The sequence below is a fragment of the Dreissena polymorpha genome, chromosome 3 (genome assembly GCF_020536995.1).
Source record: "Dreissena polymorpha isolate Duluth1 chromosome 3, UMN_Dpol_1.0, whole genome shotgun sequence".
In the NCBI taxonomy this organism is placed as follows: domain Eukaryota; kingdom Metazoa; phylum Mollusca; class Bivalvia; order Myida; family Dreissenidae; genus Dreissena; species Dreissena polymorpha.
Window position 1 is genome coordinate 102,839,991 of NC_068357.1, and position 24,572 is coordinate 102,864,562.

Consider the following 24,572-nt stretch of genomic DNA (forward strand, 5'->3'; position numbering starts at 1 on the left):
CAATCCTTCGGAAAACCTGGTTAAAAATTGTAAGGACATTTGATCACAAAGTGGGATTGTCCCGACCGGACACCAATAATCATCATCCTTCCACCTTTACTTTAGTCCGTTATTGAGTAGAAATTTTATTAATAACAAACACTCTTTATTTTGGCAAATATCGGCTAAAAATGTGTTTAAGAATTTCATTAACATAAACGTTCCCCATTTTCCAGAAGTAATCAAACATGCGCACTTTGCGCATGGGCTGGACTCCATAAAGTGAAATGTGGGCCGAGGTATGCCTCTATTTGATATCCAATCTGAACAGTGTATTCCCATTGAACATGTGTAAATCGTGTAACTATAATGTATATTGATTAGCATTCCCTTTGTTTGATATACAAGATCAGTGTTTTGACAGATTTTTTAACCTCAGGTTACCAATGATACGTTGTACCATTGGACTTGATTGAGCTGCAGTTGGCTTTTATTTCAGTACAACACATTTATTGATTGCATTTAAGGAGTAAAAAACAACACTTGTGCACTCGAGCAGTAGAAATGGGTTATAAATAGGGGGCGATAAAGGGAATAGCGATGATAAGTTTTAGCCAGAAAGAGCTTGAATAGCCAATTTTATTGTGAACTTCAAAGGTATGTCGTTTTTGGGAGAATGTCGGGAGAAATTAGCCTATATCAGGACGCCAAGAAAAACACCCCAATCATATAACAATAAAACCAGTTAAATACACAAGTCTTAGACAATCACAAAATTGTTCCTGGAAAGACATCAATTAAACCTTTGCCTAGAAAAAATTCAAATTGTGAATGGTGTCAGCAGACATCAAAGGTCTTTGATGTGAATGCCCAGTTGGGGCCAGTTTCTAGGTAGTTAAAACTGTACATTTTTAAGACATCATCAAGTGGCCATTTCAAACGGCATTTGTCAATACTACATTAATGGAAGCATGCTCATCATGATACAGCATTAATGCATAGTACCATAGAGGATGAGATGAAAAAAATCTATGAGACATTTTAGAAAAATACTGCATTTCATTAATTGGATTTTAAAAGGTGCGAGGAAATAAATTGTGTTGGCTTTAATTTAAATAGGAGGTTGCTTTACAGGTAAAGTTTGTTTATGGATTGCCTTGAAAAACCCAGTTATGCAAAAAGGTGCATCATAGGGACTCTCAATTGGTTTCCAATAAGCATCATTTTTTTTAATTTTTGCGTACAAATACGCTTGATTAAGTATTTCCTAGAGCTCTGCTGACATGTATGGTTTAAGTCTAAAAGGCCCTGCCACCTATACCCCGAATTAAAACAAGAGCTGTCACCATAGGATGACTTATGCCCCCTATAAACGCTTGATAGAAGTTTTGAGCTTTTTCGAAACCTAAACGCAGATTTCGAAAACCTAAACCCCGACCCAAAGTTCAAGGTCAAGGTCACAGGGGTCAACATTTTTGTGCGTATAGAAAGGCCTTGTCCATATACACATCCATACCAAATATGAAGGTTATATCTCAAGGGACATAGAAGTAATGAGCATTTTTCGAAACCTAAACGCAGATTTCGATACCTAAACGCATACCCTAAGTTCAACGTCAAGGTCACAGGGGTCAAAATGTTTGTGCGTATGGAAAGGCCTTGTCCATATACACATGCATACCAAATTTGAAGGTTGTATCTCATGGGACATAGAAGTTATGAGCATTTTTCGAAACCTAAACGCAAAGTGTGACGGAAAGACGGACAGACGGACGGACAGTCCGATCACTATATGCCCTCCTACCTCATAAAAAAAACAACATTGTATTCTCTCTCATATTTAAACATTAGGTTTAGAGCCATTCAAATAAGCCTTATAATTCCCCATCTTGAACTCGTAAGATTAGCACAAAACCAACCTTCTTCACCCCTGACTCCAAGGAAAGTTCCCTTTTTGTGGATGAGTTCTTGTACATCTTTCTGTTTTGATGTTGATGGCATTGGAATCAGCTCCTCAGCTGGTGACTGAAACTTCTGCACTGGAACCCTTTGTCTCTTCAATGGGGTTCTTGGTTCAACATCTACTCGTTTTGGTTCAACATCTACTCGTTTTCTCTATAAGACATATTCGGCAGCAAAAGTTAAACATTAAACATTTTACAAAACATGGACAATAGTCATATCATTTAATGGCAACTAAGCCATTTGCACTAGAAATTTCTTAAGATATATAGAACAAGAATATTGCCAAGCAATCAGGGCCAAAAAAAACCTTCTTCACAAGGGGCCTCTCTTTCTTCCCCTTAACCAAAAAGGCCCTTTCCCCGACAGAAACTTCTTTAAAATCATGCATTTTTCTCTCAATTTCCAATCTACCTCAGTATTTTTAATTACCCAAAGCCAGAAAATTTTGTCTTGTTTTTCCCCGAAAAATTGGCTGTGGCTCTTTCCCCAAAATTTGTGTTTTGGCCCTCGCAATATAAGTCCCTACCGGTGAAACTCCACCATTTTCAGCAATATGTCTAGTCTATTTGTTGCCATAGCAATTAGAATTCTTGACCTTGGAACAAAATGAAATGACGTGCATAATCTCCATTTTGCCATCTAGCCATGTTTCAAGTTTCATGAACTTTTAAAGTTATCGCAGGATCCAGAAAAGTGTGACAGACAGAGCGCAAACCGTAGGTCCCCTACGGTTTCACTGATAGGGGAAAATAACAGGTTACTGCCTAATCTTTTTGTAATATATCAGGCAAGGCTTAGAATAATAACGTCGAGGCATTCCGATCCATTAGTTTGTTCGTGCCGAGCCTGATATATTACAAAAAGATCAGGTAGAAACCTGCTTTTCTGTTTATCATACCCCTACATCCCCAATATTTAAGAAATAATGAAACAAGATGCGTTTGTGAAACACAATGTCCCCCTATATGACATTTGACCTTGAAGGATGACCTTGACCCTTCACCACTCAAAATGTGCAGCTCCATGAGATACCCATGCATTTCAAATATAAAATTGCTAGCTTCAATATTGCAGAAGTGAGATTACATGAGCAATTTTGACCCATATATTTGACCTTGAAGGATGACCTTGACCTTGACCTTTCACCACTCAAAATGTGCAGCTCCATGAGATACACATGCATGCCAAATATCAAGTTGCTATCTTCAATATTGCAAAAGTATTCATAAAATAAGCGATTTGGGCCACATATATTTGACCTCTGACCTTGAATGATGACCTTGACCTTTCACCACTCAAATTGTGCAGCTCCATGAGATACACATGCATGCCAAATATCAAGTTGCTATCTTCAATACTTCAAAAGTATTCATAAATAAGCGATTTGGGCTACATGTATTTGACCTCTGACCTTGAAGGATGACCTTGACCTTTCACCACTCAAAATGTGCAGCTCTATGAGATACACATGCATGCCAAATATCAAGTTGCTATCTTCAATATTTCAAAGTATTCATAAAATGAGCGATTTTGGCCACATATATTTGACCTCTGACCTTGAAGGATAAAGGATGACCTTGACCTTTCACCACTCAAATGTGCAGCTCCATGAGATACACATGCATGCCAAATATCAAGTTGCTATATTCAATATAGCAAAAGTTATTGCAAAATGTTAAAGTTGGCGCAAACCAACCAACCAACAGACCAACCAACAGACAGGGCAAAAACAATATGTCCCCCACTACTGTAGTGGGCAGGGGTGGCGAAATCAAATGTCCGAGTTGCCCGAGTCGTACATTTGCTTGTCTGGGCAATTGATTTTTTTCAAATAAGTTGTCCGTGGACAACCAGTCGGTTCGAGGAATATAAACAAATACATTGTATTAAAGCCGTAACTAAGTTTTACAAAACCGGATGTTGACACGCGATTATTTGCAGAGCAATCAAGCTAAAATACGGTCACTCTCCTGCGCAGTGATCTCCCTTATTCTATAAGAGACCATGAGCATGCCGCATTTTCAACATTTGGCCCGACTGTTAGACAGTGTTCAGACTGGTTTCTTTATTTTTACAATCAGACGGAAATAAAAGTATCGAACTGAGATAATCAAAACACGGTCTAAATGTACCTTGTTATTTCAGACGACTTTAACGGTAAAGATCGAACTGATGAGATCCATATATTGGACTAGTTCAATTTGTTAAGATTACGATCACAGCTCCAGATAATTTTTTCTTTTTTAGCTGATGAGTAAAATACAAAATCAAAGCCTTTTGCGGGAGTATTTAAAATACTCCAGCAAAAGTTTTTGATTTTGTATTTTTATTAATTTTTTATACATGAACATGCATAAAACATGTTTTAAAAATAAAGAATATCTACTGTTGTTTACATAAATATGCATTTTAAAATGGCTGATAAAATAATTCGAATCGGGGCACTGTTGGTCCAACTGATAATTGCACAAAATGCGTATGCCCATTTTTATGTTTATTTTTCGGTCATCAAAGTATAATTATGTGTAACACATGTTTTAATAATACTAGCTTTGAAAGATTAAAAGTTTGAGAAAGTCTTTATATTGTTTATAATATACTGCTATAATAAATGTACCATGGAAATACAACTATAACTAAAACAAGCAAATTATACTCATTTTGATTTATTCCACATTATTTTACATTAATCAATAAATGCGTTTATAATTTATATAAACATTAACGGACAAGTGTAGTTCAGCAACGGACAAGTTAAATTTCCTAAATGGTTGTCCGTGGACAAGTATAGTTTTTGACGATGCTGGAACAGCATCGTCCAAGGTTTGATAACCATCTAAAAAAATTTTTCAATGGCGACCTATGTAAAAGACCGAGCCAGTCCGATTGAGATAACTCGATTTTTTAGGTAACTTCCCTTTTGCTTTCGCCACTGCGTAGGAGATTGCTCGTCATTGATAACATTCTCCTAGCAGAGTTGTCGTTCGTGTTTTAACATTCAACAATGGCCGCCCCGTGAGTCTCGATTCAAAACTTTCTTACTGCATAATAGTGCTGCAACAATACGCCAAAAACCGTATTGCAATATATTGTCAGTTCAAAAACCCGTATTGCAATATATCGCAATATATTGCTAACTTGTACCAAAATTATAACTTGCCAATTACCCGATAATCCCGTATATTCCAGTTTTAAAGCAAATTCTGGTAAATATTTACTTTAAACGTACTCAAGAATAACAAGAAACACAAACATTTGCAAATTTTTTTAAGTATCAAATACATTTTGGCATTTGTTACTATTTAAAGATGTGATGAAATAACGTCCAACCGGGGCGTTTTTTTCCACTGAACAAGCGTAATTCACCTGACGTGATGTTCCCATTTTTATACAACACAAAATACACCCATACTTTCCATGCGACGTTCTACATGTCTGTATAATTTTCGCGCGTTTTTTATTGAGACAAAGGATAAAGCACTTTTTATTTGACGCTAGAATTTCTTATTGTCGCATTAGCATTAAAATTTGGAAGCGTATTTCCGAAATTCGGATTACAAATTTAATAATGCTCAATTCAGAATCGAACGAAACATTTACAGCTGTTCGCAATTAATTCAACGATAATCTGTTCAAAAGCATCGAACGAATGCTCCGATGTAACAACGCTACTCCGTAAAATACACTTTCAGAATGTTACTTTTAAGAAAAAAAACATTTACAATGCTTTGTTTTGTTTACCTTGTTATCATTATTTCGGATGGCTTTTCTTGACGAAATGTGAATGAATTTTGTAAAATTTTCGTACCGGTATGATGAAAATCGTATCGCAATACAATATGCAGATAGCGTATTGCGATATATACCGATATACCGGTATATTGTTGCAGCACTACTGCATAAATTGGCTTGTTTCGCTATTTAGAAGCTGTCATTTAGGATATATGAATTATTTATTCACTAAATCTCCGCTTATGACAACAATAGTTGGAATTCGAAGGATATATACTCGATGTGAATGAAGGACTTTCTGGATCGTAACAGCTTGACACGGCAAAACTGGCATACTGGTATTTTTAGTAATCAATATAAGTCACATTGTGCTTTATAAATTGTATTCAAGCATTTTGCGACTTATTGAATGACTATGATACCTGATATCAACATTTCATCGGGGATTTGCAGATCACCAAGCTGTCCTGAAATTCAACATTGATTTCAAACTCTTTACTGGTTTGTACAATTTCTTAGTGTTAGTACTTTTTATCACTTTAAAGTTAAATGAACTGTGTCACAGTAAAAGAGACATTAAGGCGATTGTGGCCAGTTTGGATCTAGATCAGCCTGCAGTCGCTTGAAAGCTGTTTGCTTAAAAGCGTTTTTCTGACAATAACAAATAATTTAATTGGATACTGATTTGACTGCGCTTTTCCTGTGACCTGGCTCAAATAATAGAATTATCATCATGGTTTTTTTTCCACTTTTTGGGAAGATAGCCCATGGCTTTGGAATTGGGAATTTTATCGGCATTTTCATGAAATTGGGAAAATAAATTCATTAGCCTTTTTTTCCACACGAAAAGTCCACTAATTAGGGAAATACTAAATTTGATTTAACTCTTTATAATCATTCAAATTAAAAGAAAAAAAATCATATAATACTTTGTTAGATGTAATTAAATTAAAATTGAGATAAAATACACATGACACTTCTTTCTAAAAAAAAAAAAAAAAAAAAATTTTTTTTTTTTTTTGGAAATTGGGAATTTTTTGCCACATTTTGGGAAAAAAAAGTATACTTTTTGGGATTGGGAACATAGCCGAATTTCGGCTATAAAATCGGGCCAAAAAAAACCCTGATCATTAATCAAATTATTTATTTCGAACATTAATCAATTGTTTTTCTTGTCCCTCGGGATCAATGACTCCAGCACTTTCCTGTTGAGAATTGAATACTGCTAAAGGCGATGCTAGGGGGCGTGAGAGATGTTGCACCTTCCAGTATGGCTCGATTGTTCATTGTCGGCTCGGGTACTACGTACATGTACCCCGGGTACTCTTAAGTATACAGTACACTCCATGCGTTTTCCCCAAAAAACGCGCTCCCTCCGCGGGGTTTTTTCTGCTAGCGCAATGCCGCGTTAGCAGTGTGCTACTGGGCATGCCAAAAAATAAAAACATTCTAATAAATTGTTTAAAAACTGTAGTACATGTACGTCAGAGATGTATAATCTATTATACATCCCTGTGTACATGTATAAACAAGAGCACCGCCTTGCGGGTGTAGACCGCTATCTATTTTCTTTTTAAAGTTGAAGGGACTCTCATTTTCAATCACAAAGGAGGGAGGGGTGGAGTGAAGAGGGGTGTATAGTGTGGGGGTGTGGACATTTATTACATTATTTTTCAAAAATGCGAAAAAAAAAAATGGAAAAAAAAAACAAACAAAAAACATGGGGGTGGGGGGGTGGGGGGGATTCTTGGGTGCGATGGTTGGACGGTATTTCAAACATAAAATAATAAAAATAAATATTTGTGTTTTTTAACCATTTAAAAAAAATGAAATTGGGGGGGGGGGGGGTATAGTGTGAGGGTGTGGTGGTCATTTGTGAGATGATCTTAAAAAAAAAAAAAAAAAAAAAAAAAAAAAAATAGAGGGGAGGGGATTCGGGTGGGGGGAGAGGGGGGGGGGGGGGTTGGAATTCTTGGGTGCGAAGGATGACTGTATTTCACACATAAAATAATGAAAAAAAATATTTGTTTTTTAACTGTTTCAAAAAAAAATAATTTGGGGGTGGGTGGGGTGGGGAGGGGGGTATAGTGTGAGGGTGTTGGAGTCATTTGTGAGATGATCTTAAAAAAAAAAAAAAAAAAAAAAAATAGGAGGGGGAAGGGGGGGGGGAGGGCACGGGGGATGGTTTGGGTGGAGTCTATTGTGGTATGTCAGGTAAGAGTAGTTTTGTCAAAGTATCAATCAAATCTAATCATAAATAAAGAAGTTATGGCAATTTTAGCAAAATTTAATAATTTGACCTTAAGAGTCAAGGTCATTCAAAGGTCAAGGTAAAATTCAAACTTGCCAGGTACAGTAACCTCATGATAGCATGAAAGTATTTGAAGTTTGAAAGCAATAGCCTTGATAGTTAAGAAGTAAAGTGGATCGAAACACAAAATTTAACCATATCAGGGGTTCTGAAATATTTTAAGAGTCTACTTGTCCACGGACAAGCTGGACCCACAAATTCACTTGTCCGTACCAAAGAAGTACTTGTCCGTACTTTTAAGATAGGTAAAGAAAAGATCATAACTAATTAAGACAAAAGCACCGCCTTGCGGGTGCAGACCGCTCATCTATTTTCTTTTTAAAAGTGAAGGGACTCTCATTTTCAATCACAAAGGAGGGAGGGGTGGAGTGAAGAGGGGTGTATAGTGTGGGGTTGTGGACATTTATTACATTATCTTCCAAAAAAGCAAAAAAAAAAAAAAAAAAAAACAATCGGGGGCAGGGAGGGGGGGGGGGGGGGTGGGTGGGGGGGGAGGGGTGGGGGGAAGGGCGATGGGGGGGGGGATTTTTTGGGTGCGATGGTTGGACGGTATTTCAAACATAACTGTTTAAAAAAAAAAATTGGGGGGGGGGGGGTAAAGTGTGAGGGTGTCGTGGTAATTTGTGAGATGATCTTAAAAAAAAAAAAAAAAAAAAATAAAAAAAAAAAATTGGGGGGGGGGGTGGGGGTATAGTGTGAGGGTGTGGTGGTCATTTGTGAGATGATCTTAAAAAAAAAAAAAAAAAAAATAGGGGGGGGGCAGGGGGGAGGTAGGGGGGAGGGGGGGAGGGGGGGGGGGGGAGGGCACAGGGGACGGTTTGGGTAGAGTCTATTGTGGTATGTCAGGTAAGAGTAGTTTCGTCAAAGTATCAATCAAATCTAATCATAAATAAAGAAGTTATGGCAATTTTAGCAAAATTTAATAATTTGACCTTGAGAGTCAAGGTCATTCAAAGGTCAAGGTAAAATTCAACTTGCCAGGTACAGTAACCTCATGATACATGAAAGTATTTGAAGTTTGAAAGCAATAGCCTTGATATTTAAGAAGTAAAGTGGATCGAAACACAAAATTTAACCATATATTAAAAGTTACTAAGTCAAAAAAGGGCCATAATTCCGTAACAATGACAACCAGAGTTATGCAACTTGTCCTTTTACTGTACCCTTATGATAGTTTTTGAGTGTTCCAAGTATGAAAGCAATTTCTATGATACTTTAGGGGTAAAGTGGACCAAAACATAAATCTTAACCAAATTTTCAATTTTCTAAGTATAAAGGGCCCATAATTCCGTCCAAATGCCAGTCAGATTTACATAACTTTGCCTGCACGGTCCCCTTATGATAGTTAATAAGTGTTGCAAGTATGAAAGCAATAGCTTTGATACTGTAGGAATAAAGTGGACCTAAACACAAAACTTAATCAAATTTTCAATTTTCTAAGTATAAAAAGGGCACATAATTCTGTCAAAATGCCAGTCAGAGTTACATTACTTTGCCTGCACAGTCCCCTTATGAAAGTTAGTAAGTGTTGCAAGTATGAAAGCAATAGCTTTGATGCTTAAGGAATAAAATGGACCTAAACACAAAACTTAACCAAAATTTTCAATTTTCTAAGTATAAAAAGGGCACATAATTCTGTCAAAATGCATGCCAGAGTTATCTAACTTTGCTTGCCCAGTCCCCTTATGATAGTAAGTAAGTGTAACAAGTTTGAATGCAATAGCATTGATACTCACTGAGAAAAGTGGACCTAAACGCAAAACTTAACCAAAATTTTCAATTTTCTAAGTATAAAAAGGGCACATAATTCTGTCAAAATGCACGCCAGAGTTATCTAACTTTGCCTGCCCAGTCCCCTCATGATAGTAAGTAAGTGTACCAAGTTTGAATGCAATAGCATTGATACTTTCTGAGAAAAGTGGACCTAAACGCAAAACTTAACCGGACGCCAACGCCGACGCCAAGGTGATGACAATAGCTCATAATTTTTTTTCAAAAAATAGATGAGCTAAAAATGATACAAACATACTTTATCTGCTAATAAAGGAAACTCCTTACAAATTTTACATTTACACACACCGGCAACATTTTCAAGCCAAGGGGAATCATTTAGCCAAGGGTTAACAAATTTTCGTTTCCGCTTGGCGTCATAGGCTTTATCATATTCATACTTGTTTTTTCTCGTCTTCTATGAGGCCGAACTGATTTTATCATTGGTCTTATTTGCGTCATGGCTTGATGTTGAAGTCATTTTATTAAAAAAAAACATATAATGTTCGCTGCATGTCGGTAGAACATGTATGAGGCCATTTGCAATTTACAAAAAATGTTATCTGATGCGTGATTGGCTGTCGCTATAGACATGTGTGCTGGTTTCTCTACTGAAAATGTTATCTTATGCGTGATTGACTGTTGCTACATGTATATATGCGTGGACTGGTTTACTACATTAAATAATTATTATCGGAAAATTACCTACCTTGTAATTGAAAACGTGTGCCAGTCTGCAGATAAATCATTAGCTATTTATATAAACTTTCGTTTTTGATTTTTCGGAAATTGGAGTAGTTACGTTCTAAAAAAATGTTTACCACAGAAATTTTACTTGTCCCCGGACGAGCCAGCTTTGAAAAACTGCTAGTCCGGAAGGGGAAATTTACGACTCGGACAACTCGGACACCTTATTTCAGAACCCCTGCATATATTCAAAGTTACTAAGTCAAAAAAGGGCCATAATTCCGTAAAAATGACAACCAGAGTTATGCAACTTGTCCTTTTACTGTACCCTTATGATAGTTTGCGAGTGTTCCAAGTATGAAAGCAATATCTATGATACCAAATGCCAGTCAGAGTTACATAACTTTGCCTGCACAGTCCCCTTATGATAGTTAATAAGTGTTGCAAGTATGAAAGCAATAGCTTTGATACTGTAGGAATAAAGTGGACCTAAACACACAACTTAACCAAATTTTCAATTTTCTAAGTATAAAAAGGGCCCATAATTCTGTCAAAATGCCAGTCAGAGTTACATTACTTTGCCTGCACAGTCCCCTTATGATAGTCAGTAAGTGTTGCAAGTATGAAAGCAATAGCTTTGATACTTACAGAATAAAATGGACCTAAACACAAAACTTAACCAAAATTTTCAATTTTCTAAGTATAAAAAGGGCACATAATTCTGTAAAAATGCACGCCAGAGTTATCTAACTTTGCCTGCCCAGTCCCCTCATGATAGTAAGTAAGTGTACCAAGTTAGAATGCAATAGCATTAATACTTTCTGAGAAAAGTGGACCTAAACGCAAAACTTAACCAAAATTTTCAATTTTCTAAGTATAAAAAGGGCACATAATTCTGTCAAATTGCATGCCAGAGTTATCTAACTTTGCCTGCCCAGTCCTCTCATGATAGTAAGTAAGTGTACCAAGTTTGAATGCAATAGCATTGACACTTTCTGAGAAAAGTGGACCTAAACGCAAAACTTAACCGGACGCCAACGCCGACGCCAAGGTGATGACAATAGCTCATAATTTTTTTTCAAAAAATAGATGAGCTAAAAAGATAATTGTATATAGAAAATTAATACGTATAAAAATTATGTTTTTTAATTAACAGGTACGTCTACAATATGAATAAATATAAGACATTTGACAAATTAATATTTAAATCATAACACATATAAGACAATAATAAATGTTCCGTAAAATTTCCAAATGAGAATAATAATTAGTAATCCGAAACACACTACGATTTTTAATGTAAACACGACGTTTACAAATGCTTCCAATATACAGTCATCATGTATATTTCCCGACAAAAGCGCACAAAAATTTACTGCAATGTACAAGGTCAAGGTATACTCCTGCCGCGTGTATTGATTTTTTTAAACAAACTTTGTAGCGTAGAGAACATTGAATTTTGTTGATTTCGGTTTAAAGTTTCTTCGGTATTTTTTAACAAAATTATATCGCGAATAAGTTGATATTTCCTCCAAAATAATTTCAAATCGAACACGCTGAATCTTTATCGTTACGGTATTTTAGTATTTTAGAAATTATTTTAACAGTAATTGTACTGTAAACTGATTAAAGAAGACATTTGGGCGGAACTGGATTTTAAGTGTTTGACGTAATGAAAACACGCAAAGCTTGTCTACTGACCTATTGTGTAGTCTGCTGTCTGCGGTGTTTTGACAAAAGGGATTAACATGTGTGAATGTCACTCTGCGGATTTGGTCCATAATTACTGGTAAACATTGTTTTGAATGCCACGCAACAAGAATACAACTGTGAATATTAAATGCAACTATCAACTCAATAGTTACCACCTTCTTTGAGCAATCAATGGAATAACCTAACTTCAAAGAGAAAATAAATGCATTAGCGAGCAGAGAATTGACTTTGTTCCGACAATTAAAACCATTCCTTATGCATTCGTTGAACGTATTTACTTGAGTAAGTTATGCCTTTAGACAGGAAGCAGCTTTTCTTTAATTACGTCAAACTGTCAATTCACACAGATTTGCAAGATTTTTAGGGTCCTTGGTCATTTGTTTACATGTTCAGTATAGAAAATCACCTGCTTTGAAAACTTTGGATTAAATTATCAAAATAAAAACAATGTTGCAAACTGTGTTTATATTAATTGGTAAGTATTAGTTAAAAGACGACGTTTTGTTTGTCGTAAATCAACGAGTTTTCTATACAACAACTACTTCTATAACCACATCGGGATCGATCTATCTTGGTTGTTTTTTTTTAATTGTAAATATTATACTACATGTACATGTATGTACTTGTAATAAATGTAATTTTATTTGAAAATCAGGAAGTCAAACAAAATTAAATTGATCGTTATCTTGTAAAACGTGGAGTTTCCCCCGCGTTACCAACGCCGAGGGTCGCCGCGTTGGATTATCAGTTTTGCCGATCGTTTACCGCCGCGTCCAAAACCATGCAAACGCCGCGTCTCGCGGGATTTTCTTAATCTCCCTCCAGGTCAATCCCCGCGGAGTATGGAGGGAAATTGGGGAAAACGCGTGGAGTGTACTGTACTTACATGTATCCCGGGTACGGTAAATATACTAAAATGTACCCGGGAAATTTAACCCTAAATCAGTCGTTGTCAACTATTTTTTTGTAATAATTATTTATACACATTTATGTCAATTTTCTGTAGAATGGCCTCTATATTATCGGAACACATACTCAAAAAGCATGTTGATGCAGTGTTTTTTGAAGAGAAGTGTGTTTAAGATAATCGGTTGCGCGTTTTACGACATCGGATTTTGGGCGCGAATACAACTCGGGTACAGTCTAATATGGACCGAGTACAATTATGTTTATTTACCGTACCTGGGGTACATGTAAGTATACTTAGAGTACCCAGGGTACATGTAAGTATACTTAAGAGTACCCATGGTACATGTAAGTAGTACCAGAGCCGACAATGACCAATCAAGCTCCATTATCCCTCATGTACCGACTCAAAAAACCGAGTCGGCAATATTTGACTTAATTTTTGGTTTGGTTGCTTTCGAGGGATCGAAAATTTCAGAATCTTCCTAAAAGCCCTACGGGTTTGATCCCCAGAAGCGACATTGAAAACTAGCATACTTTGTTATCTAAAAGGCTGCTAACCTGATATACAATGATAATGTGAATTTTCTCTCACATGATGTTCATCAGTCATATTATATAACAAGATGTGTTTGTGAAACACAATGTCCCCCTATATGATGTTTGACATTGTAGGATGACCTTGACCTTGTGAAGGATGACCTTGACCTTGACCTTTCACCACTCAAAATGTGCAGCTCCATGAGATACACATGCATGCCAAATATCAAGTTGCTATCTTCAATATTGCAAAAGTATTCATAAAATAAGCGATTTGGGCCACATATATTTGACCTCTGACCTTGAAGGATGACCTTGACCTTGACCTTTCACCACTCAAAATGAGCAGCTCCATGAGATGCACATGCATGCCAAATATCAAGTTGCTATCTTCAATATTGCAAAAGTATTCATAAAATGAGCGATTTTGGTCACATATAATTGACCTCTGACCTTGAAGGATGACCTTGACCTTGACCTTTCACCACTCAAAATGTGCAGCTCCATGAGATACACATGCATGCCAAATATCAAGTTGCTATCTTCAATATTGCAAAAGTATTCATAAAATGAGCGATTTTGGCCACATATATTTGACCTCTGACCTTGAAGGATGACCTTGACCTTGACCTTTCACCACTCAAAATGTGCAGCTTCATGAGATACACATGCATGCCAAATATGAAGTTGCTATCTTCAATATAGCAAAAGTTATTGCAAAATGTTAAAGTTGGCGCAAACAGATAGACAGAACAACAGACCAACAGACAGACAGGGCAAAAACAATATGTCCCCCACTACTATAGTGGGGGACATAAAAACTTACAGCAGTAGTAAACAACTGGACAATGATTAATGAACGCATCTTTCATTTGTCTTTGACACTTTGATTTTGACATGGCCTAGATATAAATATGTGACTGGACTTTACCAGCACTCTTGTAACAGAGCTAAAGTTTAAATTTACCATTGAAGATCACCTTAAACCAGATTTGCTATTATAGACGTGTGGAAAGTTTTAAGGGTGTGACAAGTAAGCAAAAATTGGTCATTACCCAGAGGCCACAACTGATCTATGACTGTATTAAAACAAGAAAAATCAGTGCCTGATTTAGATTTCCTTAGATAGTTCAATAAAAACTAATTTCATAAGCCTGGTAACAGTTTAACGGTAATGCTACCAATGTGTCACACCAGGGCCTTGAATTTGAAATCTAGGACAAGCATGGTCATTTCTTCATGAAATCAGGACACAAAATTGTATTTTAAGTCCTTAATTGACCTGGCTATAGTTCTCAGATTATTATAAGCTCAATCAGTATATTTATATCATTATTTATGCTTTGTGTATTGTAAACATATACACAATCATGCAGTTACATGATAGCAATAAATAATATCAAAGCTACCCATACTATAAAGGTCATTGACAAAGCCTATGGTCAAAATGTGAACACATTGAGTGTAATCGCTCTCTCGTGCCAGCAAAAACAACATGTTGACAGGTTGTCATTTTTGACAGTTCTACTTTCACTTTCATTTTGTGATATCAAACTATTAACAATTATGTGGCTGAGAAAAATATCGCCATTGCTTTTTATGCCCCCAGTAGGGTGGCTAGTGTTTTTCCCAAGAGGGCAAAGGGGCATGGCGCATTACTTTCAAAAAGGGCATTTTAGCCCGACGTTTAGGCAATAAAGGGCAAAAACGTTCCATGAATACCTGAATTAGGGAGAAACATGTAATCGCATCAGAGGCAGTTGTGGAAAAAATATAAACAAGCACATTTAATGGTAATAGATGTATTTAACTTACTATCATTTATGTTAATATATTTACCTTGCAATGTACATTTAAGTTCCATGCTGTTTCAATAAACTGTACAGCACGACAAACATAATAAAGCAATATATGCATATGAATCTGATTATACACAGATCCACTAACATATAAATGAAACCATGTTTGTCTTATCCCATTTTCTAACATTAATCTTGACAGATGTTTAAAATAACATTGCGAGTAACAATATGCAAACACTCGTTTCCGTGACATACATCCACCGAGTAGATTACAAATAAATAAATAATGTTGTTGCTATCTAAAACATTTTTATGCATCGTTGATTATCACAGACATTTCATTAATTCCTTCTTAATGTATAATCTCCATCGTTAATTCGATCGTTTACGACGTTATTTGCCATTTTTGCCGAGTTACAATTTAATTCTGTATAGTCCGCCATGTTGATAAAATGTCAAATGATGTAAGCGACAGGTGCGCATAGCAACGTTAAATCGTATATGCGATTCGCATTTTGTTAAATTTGTATACGTCTTAGTAATTATTTCAATAATTAGATCTAATTATCTTAAAGACGAAAACGATAAAGAATAAATTTGTTTGTGATTTTAAATGTAATTATGCGTAAAAATATATGTTTTGATATAACTGAATAATGCATGCAATGCACAATTGCCACGAGAATAACATCGAGTTTTTCTACAAAAGTCTCCGAAGTAATGATTTTATCGTGGAGGTATACACATTGCCGACCGAAAAATGCGCTTGGTATAATATAGCCTTCGGCATTATCGATTGATACTGACACGAGGTTATTCACGCATGACTAATTCACAGCTTTGGAGGAGTCAGTAAGACCTACCTATAAATCGAGCACTGTAATAGATTAAATCTGCTCAATTAATATTAGATTAGACGTTGACGTCTCTCGAGTAAATCAAGCACAGTCAGAGCGTCACAGACAATCAAGGAAGCTGATTTTGCGGACCAAGTTAGATCGTAAGGCAATAAAGATGTTATCGATAAGGGCGCGTGGCAAAATTTGCCTTTGAAAAAAAGGGCGCGTGGCGAAATTTGCCTTTGAAAGGGGCAGAGTGGCGATCCGGTAGGGCGGCGTGGCTTTTCGCCACGCTAAAATGGCCTGGGAAAAACACTAGTGGCCTATATCAGTTGAACTGTCAGTCAGTCAGTCAGTCAGTCAGTGTGTCAGTCTGTCCGTCCGTCCGAAAACTTTAATGGCCATAACTTTTTTAATATTGAACATAGCAACCTGATATTTGACATACATGTGCATCTCATGGAGCTGCACATTTTCAGTTGTGAAAGGTGAAGGTCATCCTTCAAGGTCAAATGTCAAATATAAAGCCTCTGTCTGTCTGTCCGAAAACTTTAACATTGGCCATAACTTTTTCAATATTGGCGTGCATGCATATCTCATAGAGCTGCACTAATTGATTGGTGAAAGGTCAAGGTCATCCTTCAAGGTCAAGGTCAAAGGTCAAATTTTGCAATATTGAAGATAGCAACTCCATATTCAGCATGCATGTGTATGTCATGGAGCTGCACATTTTGAGTGGTGAAAGGTCAAGGTCATCCTTCAAGGTCAAAGGTAAAATATATGGCTTCAAAGCTGCGCAGCAGGGGGCATTGTGTTTCACAAACACAGCTCTTGTTTAATATATTTTCTGCACATTTCTTCAAAAAACTTACATCAATACATGATTGTCTTCGTTAATTCAATCATTCCTGACAGACTTGTGTATATATTTCACTTACATTTTGACGCGCGTAGGTAGGACCGCATTACCGCTTCTGAATGTGTATTCATACTATTGCCTTCGAGGAACTTATCTGATGTTTGACGGAAAGGGCCGAAAATGTGCGAGTGTGAGTCAAGTTCCCCACAGGTACTTCTTTCCGGTTCCCCCATTTTTTTTTCCGTACCTAAAATTTTTCGTACCCAATTTTTTTTCGTACCCGATGTTTTTTTCGTACCCATTTTTTTTCATCCCCAATTTTTTGTTCGTACCCACATTTTTTTCACTCCCAATTTTTTTGTTTCCAAATATTTTTTCGTACCCAAATTTGTTTTCATACCCAAATTTGTTTAGCAAAATTTGTGTACCAATTTTTTTTTTCGTACCAACATACACAATTGTGGTGATTGTGGTGATGTAGATCAACTTAACTTGATGCTTTTATATCCATCCTCTCAAAAGCATCGTCACACCAGTACTGTCAGTACTTTGATTTGAGATATCGCCACCCCTGGTGGGGGACATAAAAATTGCTAAAAAGCTGCATTTTTAGCGGGAAAGAATATGATTTGTGTCGTTTGACGTGTTAACAATGACGTCATGAGCACTTGCTCTTAATATTTGTTAAACATGCTTTTTTGATGTTTGTGCAAAGAAAATACTAAATAGGTCCAGCATTTGTTACTTTAAAACCCCTGAGAAAAAATCTGGCAAATATAACCTTAGCACTTGATCCTCCATCATTTGGAAGGTTGATTTCTTTTGTTTCTTTCTCTGGGGAGGATTTCTTCCCTCGACCTTTCTCACCCTCCATTGTGAGAAAGCTGAAGTAACAAGTTGTGTCTGAAAATATATAAGTTTGAACATGGCTGAAAAAGGTGGACATGGCAAACCATGTTGTTTTTAGCCTTAAGGCAGTGGGGACCTTAAGAGATCAGTAATATTCAGGCAATAACACCGTATTCTGAAAGGGTTCTGCAACGATTGGACATCTCTTTCAAAGTCCGTAAATAATACTGTCACCATGAAATAAATTAGTGTGTTTTAATTTAAGACCTAAAAACACAAAATAAATGTGTTTATGTTAGAACTTAATGTGTTCATCTGCTTAAGATTTATTAACGTTTAGAGAAAATGTATATAAATTAATTCGCTTAAAAAAAAACAACAGTTCCTGACGTCATGGCTGTTGCCATTTTGTTTCAAACTGAAAGTGCGTAAACCAGGGTGTTTTCAATCACAAGAAAGAATGTGATACAGATAACTAACGTTGTTCTGCTGTTTAATGAAGGCAGTTTATTGCAGACACATCACTATAACGGTATGTTTTTTTTTGTTTTTTTTTATTCAATATCATACATATAATGTAAACATGTATATGATCATACAACACAGTGATTGTATAAAGCAATAAAGTTCACACATGTTATACAAGATATGCTAATATATATAAATATTTTTGTAGAGAGAAAAGAAAAGAACAACAGAGGAATAGTTATGAAAAATGATGAGTTATATAAAGTCGGAAGAAAGCATACTGTATTTGTGTGTTTAGTTGTATATTCACAATGATCTTGTCAGATTGAAAAAAAAAATATAAACAAAAACTATTTTAGAAAGATAAAAAAAAACTATTTTAGGAAGATAAACTAACATTAGAGTGAAATGTATATAAGTGGACAAAACATTATGAGAATTTAATCCGATTCCATTTTTGTTCAAAGATTTGTAATGTGTCATTACTAAGGGCTATTTCTTTCTCAATCTGGATTTTTAGTTTAAGACTATGGACAAAACAATTAAAATTTGGTACTTGTTTTTTGTACTTCATGTTTAAGATAAAATATTTCATCAATATAACAATAAAATTCACAATATTATTACCGTCTATTGATTTCAATGAGTTAATTCCGAAACTTACATTTAAGAAAGATAGTTTAACGTTTAGTTGCTGTTGTTCAAGAAAAGATGTTAATTGATTCCAAATAGGCTGGATGTGTTTGCACTCCCAAAAAAGATGTTCTATAGTTTCAATGTTTTCACTGCAGAAGTCACACATATTTGAGTTAGATAATTTGCATTTAAAGAGATATTTATTTGTAGCTATAATTCTATGGATGTATTTATATTGAAAATTTCTCAGTGTGCTTTCAATAGTTGCTTTATATGGCATGGTAAATATGTGTTTCCAATTAAGTTCATTTTCTCCAAAAAGGACTTGCCATTTATTTTGGATTTTGGAGTTTTCCGTAGGGTTTTTAATTTGTAGTTTGTAAAATATTTTATTTGTTTTGTTTTTTCTTCCAAGTATGTTTTCTACAAATGTTGTTTGAGTACATGGTGTATTATTTGTATTGATTTCAGATTTAATATGTATGGGTATGCTTTTGATTAGTGTGTAGTACTTTTGAAGGTATTTCGTATAAATAGCATATATTATCAAAAGAGTAGAAATAACGGTATGTTATATTCACATTTTATATCCAGGGTTCTCAATAACTTTTGAGCCAAAAGGCCCAAATGTGAAACCAACAGGCCTACTAGGGGGGTCCGGGGGGCATGCTCCCCCTGAAAATTTTAAAATTTAGCTCTTGATTTCCTGCAAATTTCGAAAAGTCAATTGCCGATTTTCCAAATTTGAGCGATTTTCAACTGGCCAAAATCTGATTATAAACGGCCGATTTGGCCGGCTCTTATTGAGAACCCTGTATATCAATAGCTTATGAATTATGACATTTAACAACTTTTATAGCATGATGTATCAAAAATTTCTCTGCCTTATTGACGCATTATCTTGACACATTGACCTGCAGTTTGGTTTCTTTTTATTTAGGTGTTGGACATCTCTCACATGTCATGTGGAATCATTGCCTGTAACAGTCTCCAGAGGCAAGTTTCATCTTGTCAGGTTTAAGTCAGAGCCAGCCTAAGTATCCATCAACCTTGGGGAACAATGGATCTAAGTGAGACAAACTTGCTTTTGGATTTTTCCATGCACATAAAATAAAACTCATTTACAAAAAGATTATATTGTTTAGAGTTTCAATGTTTCATAATTTTTCAACACATATTTTCATATTTGATAATTTGAGGTCAGGGAGTTGTCTACCAGTATTTGTGGAGTGCTTTTTGTCCTCAAAATTGCTTGTTTCTCATAAAGAACAATTCTATAAACTATCAGTATGAAACTTAAAAAGGGATAATTGAATTCATGAAAAAAAAAACATTGTGTGATTTTTTACAGTTCGAGGTATAGCGATTCCAGATAGAACTCAATTGCTGTTGTGGATTTGAAAAAAAATTCGAAGGTCCCCACATATATGAAACCTTCAGTGTTGAATTCTGCTAAGCCCAGAAAGTAGCTGGCATCTCTGTTGATGCTTATGGCAACATGTCTGTTTAAAGTGGCAATGTAGACAGTGTCTCCATTAAAACATATATATTTTGCTATGTAAGATTGGAAATACCTTAACATTTTGTGGTGAAGTGCAGCTGTATGCATGAATTGCCTTTGGACTTTGGTGACCTTAAGATTGTATTATTTATCTTTATTAATATCAATATTAAGCCAAATTCGATATATCAGAGTGAATAACTGTAATTTAAGAAAATTAAAATAGATGTGATATGAAAATTTATACTGAAATCCATTGCCTGAAAAAGAATGGGGCTAGGCATACTCAAATTGTAAATACTGTAATTTCTTGAGATAGAAAAGTTAAAACTTCCTAAAATTCATTTATCATGTATCAAACAGGGCTCGACAAATCCACACGTCCGCTTGCAGTGTTTTTTTTATGGCAATTTCGGGGCCGATATTCAGCCCCATTCCCCTCAAAAAAGAGTATATATTTTTCCCCACTTTTGTAGCAAAAATCCCCTCAAAAAAAAAATTATTAATTTTTGCAAAGTCATGCAGAACATTTTGCACTTTATCGCTGTAAATTTTGGTAGAAGAATCCTCAAACTAAACGTGCTTACATCTGAGTCGTTAAGCGCATGCTATATAACGTAATGGATAAAGGAAAGTCACTCTAAATGTCATTAGTGTTTGTTAACGTTATTTTTATGATTTTGACAGAAAACTTCTTTATTGTAAATTAATTGGGAAAAATGTCATCTAGGAATGGGGCCGTTTTTTTTTGCTTTGGGAATGCCTCCATTATCCAGAGCGCAGTGGTGAAAAACCCCTGAAATCAGAGATGATTTATAAACATTGATTAAAACAGTTTTTATTTTTTCCCCAAATATGTCCATTGATTAGGGAAATACTAAATTTGATATAACTCTTTATAATCATTCAAATTAAAAGAACAAATTATATAATACTTTGTCAAATGTAATTGAATTAAAATTGAGATAAAATATGCATTAGACACTTCTTTCTAAAAAAAAAAAATTATGTTTTTTTTTGGAAATTGGGAATTTTTTGCCACATTTTGGGAAAAAAGTATACCTTTTGGGATTGGGAACATAGCCGAATTTCGGCTATAAAATCGGGCCCAAAAAAAACCTGTAACAAGTATAAATGAGATTTTTTTTGCAAAAATAATTCATTTACATTCTTTTGTCACTACCACACTCAACTATCAGTATCTTGAAACATTTGTTTAACAGCAATTTGCATATGAGTATACAATTTTTATATTTTTTAATTGAGAAATTGCATTGTTTTTAACTAATATTTGGTAAAATATTTTTCTGTAGAAAACTATGTGTTACGGTTCATTGTTCAGTGTTGTGTTGTTTATTTTCCATTTCATTTTTTCAATTATCATTATGTCAATTAATGGCAATGGCGTGACTGATGTTTGGTTACTATGAATCCCAGTCCGGTCCTGCATGTTTTTGGGTACCATGAATCCCAGTCCGGTCCTGCATGTTTTTTTTAAATCCAGGGGGCAGAATGTCCTATGGACTTTAAATACTCTAGGGAATGTCTGCGGTTAGCAATTTTTTCCATACAAATACTTGAAAAGAATGTAATTCCTCATATGTTCTCAATTATTTATCTAAATAAGTCTAGTTAACATATTATTAGCATGTGCAACTAGAGCAAAGTCGGGTAATTTCGACACCTTAAGAGTAAAATTTGATTTAGTCCTGATGTGTCGAAATTACCCTCCAAGTGCCCAAACTTATTGAAAAACACCGTTTTGACTTGTTGATATTTGCTAACAAACGTTATTATCGTTGCCGGCATAATTCAAAACTTAAAGCGATTTTACTAAATGCGGCGGAGTGTAATTTCGACAGTAAGCGGCTAATTTCGACAGTCAGCGGCTAATTTCGACACTTGTCTTTGTATTAATTTTCAACAACTGTTTTAATCAGTTATTTACATTGTATGTCTCAATTAATAGAATTTCACGATCTCTTTAATGTCTAGTGTTAATTAGGCTCGATTGTTCATTGTCGGCTCGGGTACTGCTAACATTTACCCCGGGTACATTGAAGTATACTTACATGTACACCGGGTACGGTAAATATACTAAAACGTACCCAGTCGAAATTAGACTGTACCCGAGTTTTATTCCCGCCCTAAATCAGATGTCGTAAAACGCGCTACCGATTACCGTTATTACGAAACAAACTTCTATTATTTGTTTTTATAAACTGCATCAACATGCTTTTTGAGTATGGGTTCCGATAATATTGAGGCAATTTAACAGAAAATTGACATAAATATGAACATAATTAATCTAAAAAAAATAGCCGACGACGACCGATTTAGCGTAAAAATTCCCGGGTAGATTTTAGTATATTTACCGTACTCGGGGTACATGTAAGTATACTTAAGCGTACCCGGGGTATATGTAAGTAGTACCCGAGCCGAAAATGAACAATCGATTGTTAATAAGGTTGTGGTGGTTTAGTGGATGACATGTGGTGTCCGCCTAGCGATCAGGAGAGAGTGTTTTAGTAAGTCGTAGGCTTTCCATGCAGTGGAGCTTTAATAAATAGGATTATACTAAACAAGTGTTAATTTGCAAATCAGAGAATTATAAATAAATTGCATTTAGAGTTCGTATTGTGCTCCCACTTGATTCAATATACAGTACAGACACCGTGTACTTAAACAAACGCCACTCGCCGCAATGTTCATCTCACTGTTAGCTTACCAATATGAACCCCGCGATAGGTGTTCAGATCAAATGTCGCGGGGGCCGTTTGCCATAGACTAACACCGCGAATCACCGCGGACCCATAATATCTACCGTGGTGATCATCGTGTTCGCTAAATATAATTGAACATAAACATATTGAATTGATTCCTTTAATTTAAGAGTGATAATGAATAAATAAATTCTATTTTAATGTACATGCTGGTCGAAAGGATCTGATAAGTATTTAAAATATATTGGCGACAATAAAACGCCTCCGATACACATGTGTCAACTGTATCTATCGAATACATGCAACTTCTCCCTTCTTAAATTATCCATTACTCGATAATCCCATATAAGCCCGATTTCCGTTTTTTAAGCAAATTATCTGAGGGAAATATAGACGATAAGAGTGCTCAAGAATGCCATAAACATAAACGTTCGCAATTTTCGAAAGTATCAAATGAATTTCGGCATATGATTCTATTTAAAGGTTTGATGAACTGCATGTAAGCCCCTAAACAATACAGTTGTATTCCAACATGCGAAAATCATCTTACACAGTTTGCACGCTATTTTCGGTTAGCAACTTCTAGATAAAATAAATTAATTTCTTTGTCCTGATAAAAAGCGCGCGAAAATTCGCGTGGGTGTATTTATTTGTAAATACAAATTTCGTAGCGGGTACAACATTGTGATCATTTGATTTCCATTAAAAGTTTCGTTGTGAATTTCAACTAAAGTTGAAATATCTCGCGATATATTTGGCATTGCCATTAAGAGTTAATAGTACACTACGCGACCCGTGATTTTTGCCTAATTTGCGAAGTCAAGGCGGGCATTTTGCTTTTTGGGTGGAAAATCACCGCGATTTCACGTGACTCGTCACTCCGACGTCGCGCGAGAGCAAGATAATCTTCGCGCTAAATCCCCTCAATGTCGTGGTGATTCGCTGCGATTCGCCGCAATTCGCCGTGATCGCAGTGACAACGATGACTCGCCAATTCATGCATAGAAACCGAATCGTATCGATAACTTTATACATGTACATAACGCTTCTAATGTTCACAATTATCCGATAATCCAACATCAAAAAAATAATCTTGAACATTTATGTCGGTAAATATGTTTGAGAATTTCATTAAAACAATCATATGACTACGCCATTTTTCAGAAGTGTAAAGAGTACAGCGCATAATGTGGGACACAGCTTTCATTGGACGAGCGTATTTAAATTTAGATTGATACAATACGATCTTACAAAAAAACGTTTTATTGTGTCATACACCTTCATGTAAAAAA

At 35.5% G+C, this 24,572-nt stretch overlaps 1 protein-coding gene across 3 annotated transcripts in view; it reads right to left on the minus strand.

The window, feature by feature from the left end:
* Positions 1-24,572, minus strand: part of LOC127872886 (poly [ADP-ribose] polymerase tankyrase-like) — a 255,395-nt gene that overhangs the window by 227,544 nt on the left and 3,279 nt on the right. For all 3 annotated transcript variants that reach the window (XM_052416370.1, XM_052416369.1, XM_052416368.1), the window contains exons 2-3: positions 17,885-18,006; positions 1,899-2,094 (exon numbers count right to left, since the gene is read on the minus strand). In XM_052416370.1, coding sequence (XP_052272330.1) covers positions 1,899-2,094; positions 17,885-17,977 — 289 coding nt within the window. In that variant the 5' untranslated portion in view covers positions 17,978-18,006. The remainder of the gene's footprint in view (positions 1-1,898; positions 2,095-17,884; positions 18,007-24,572) is intronic.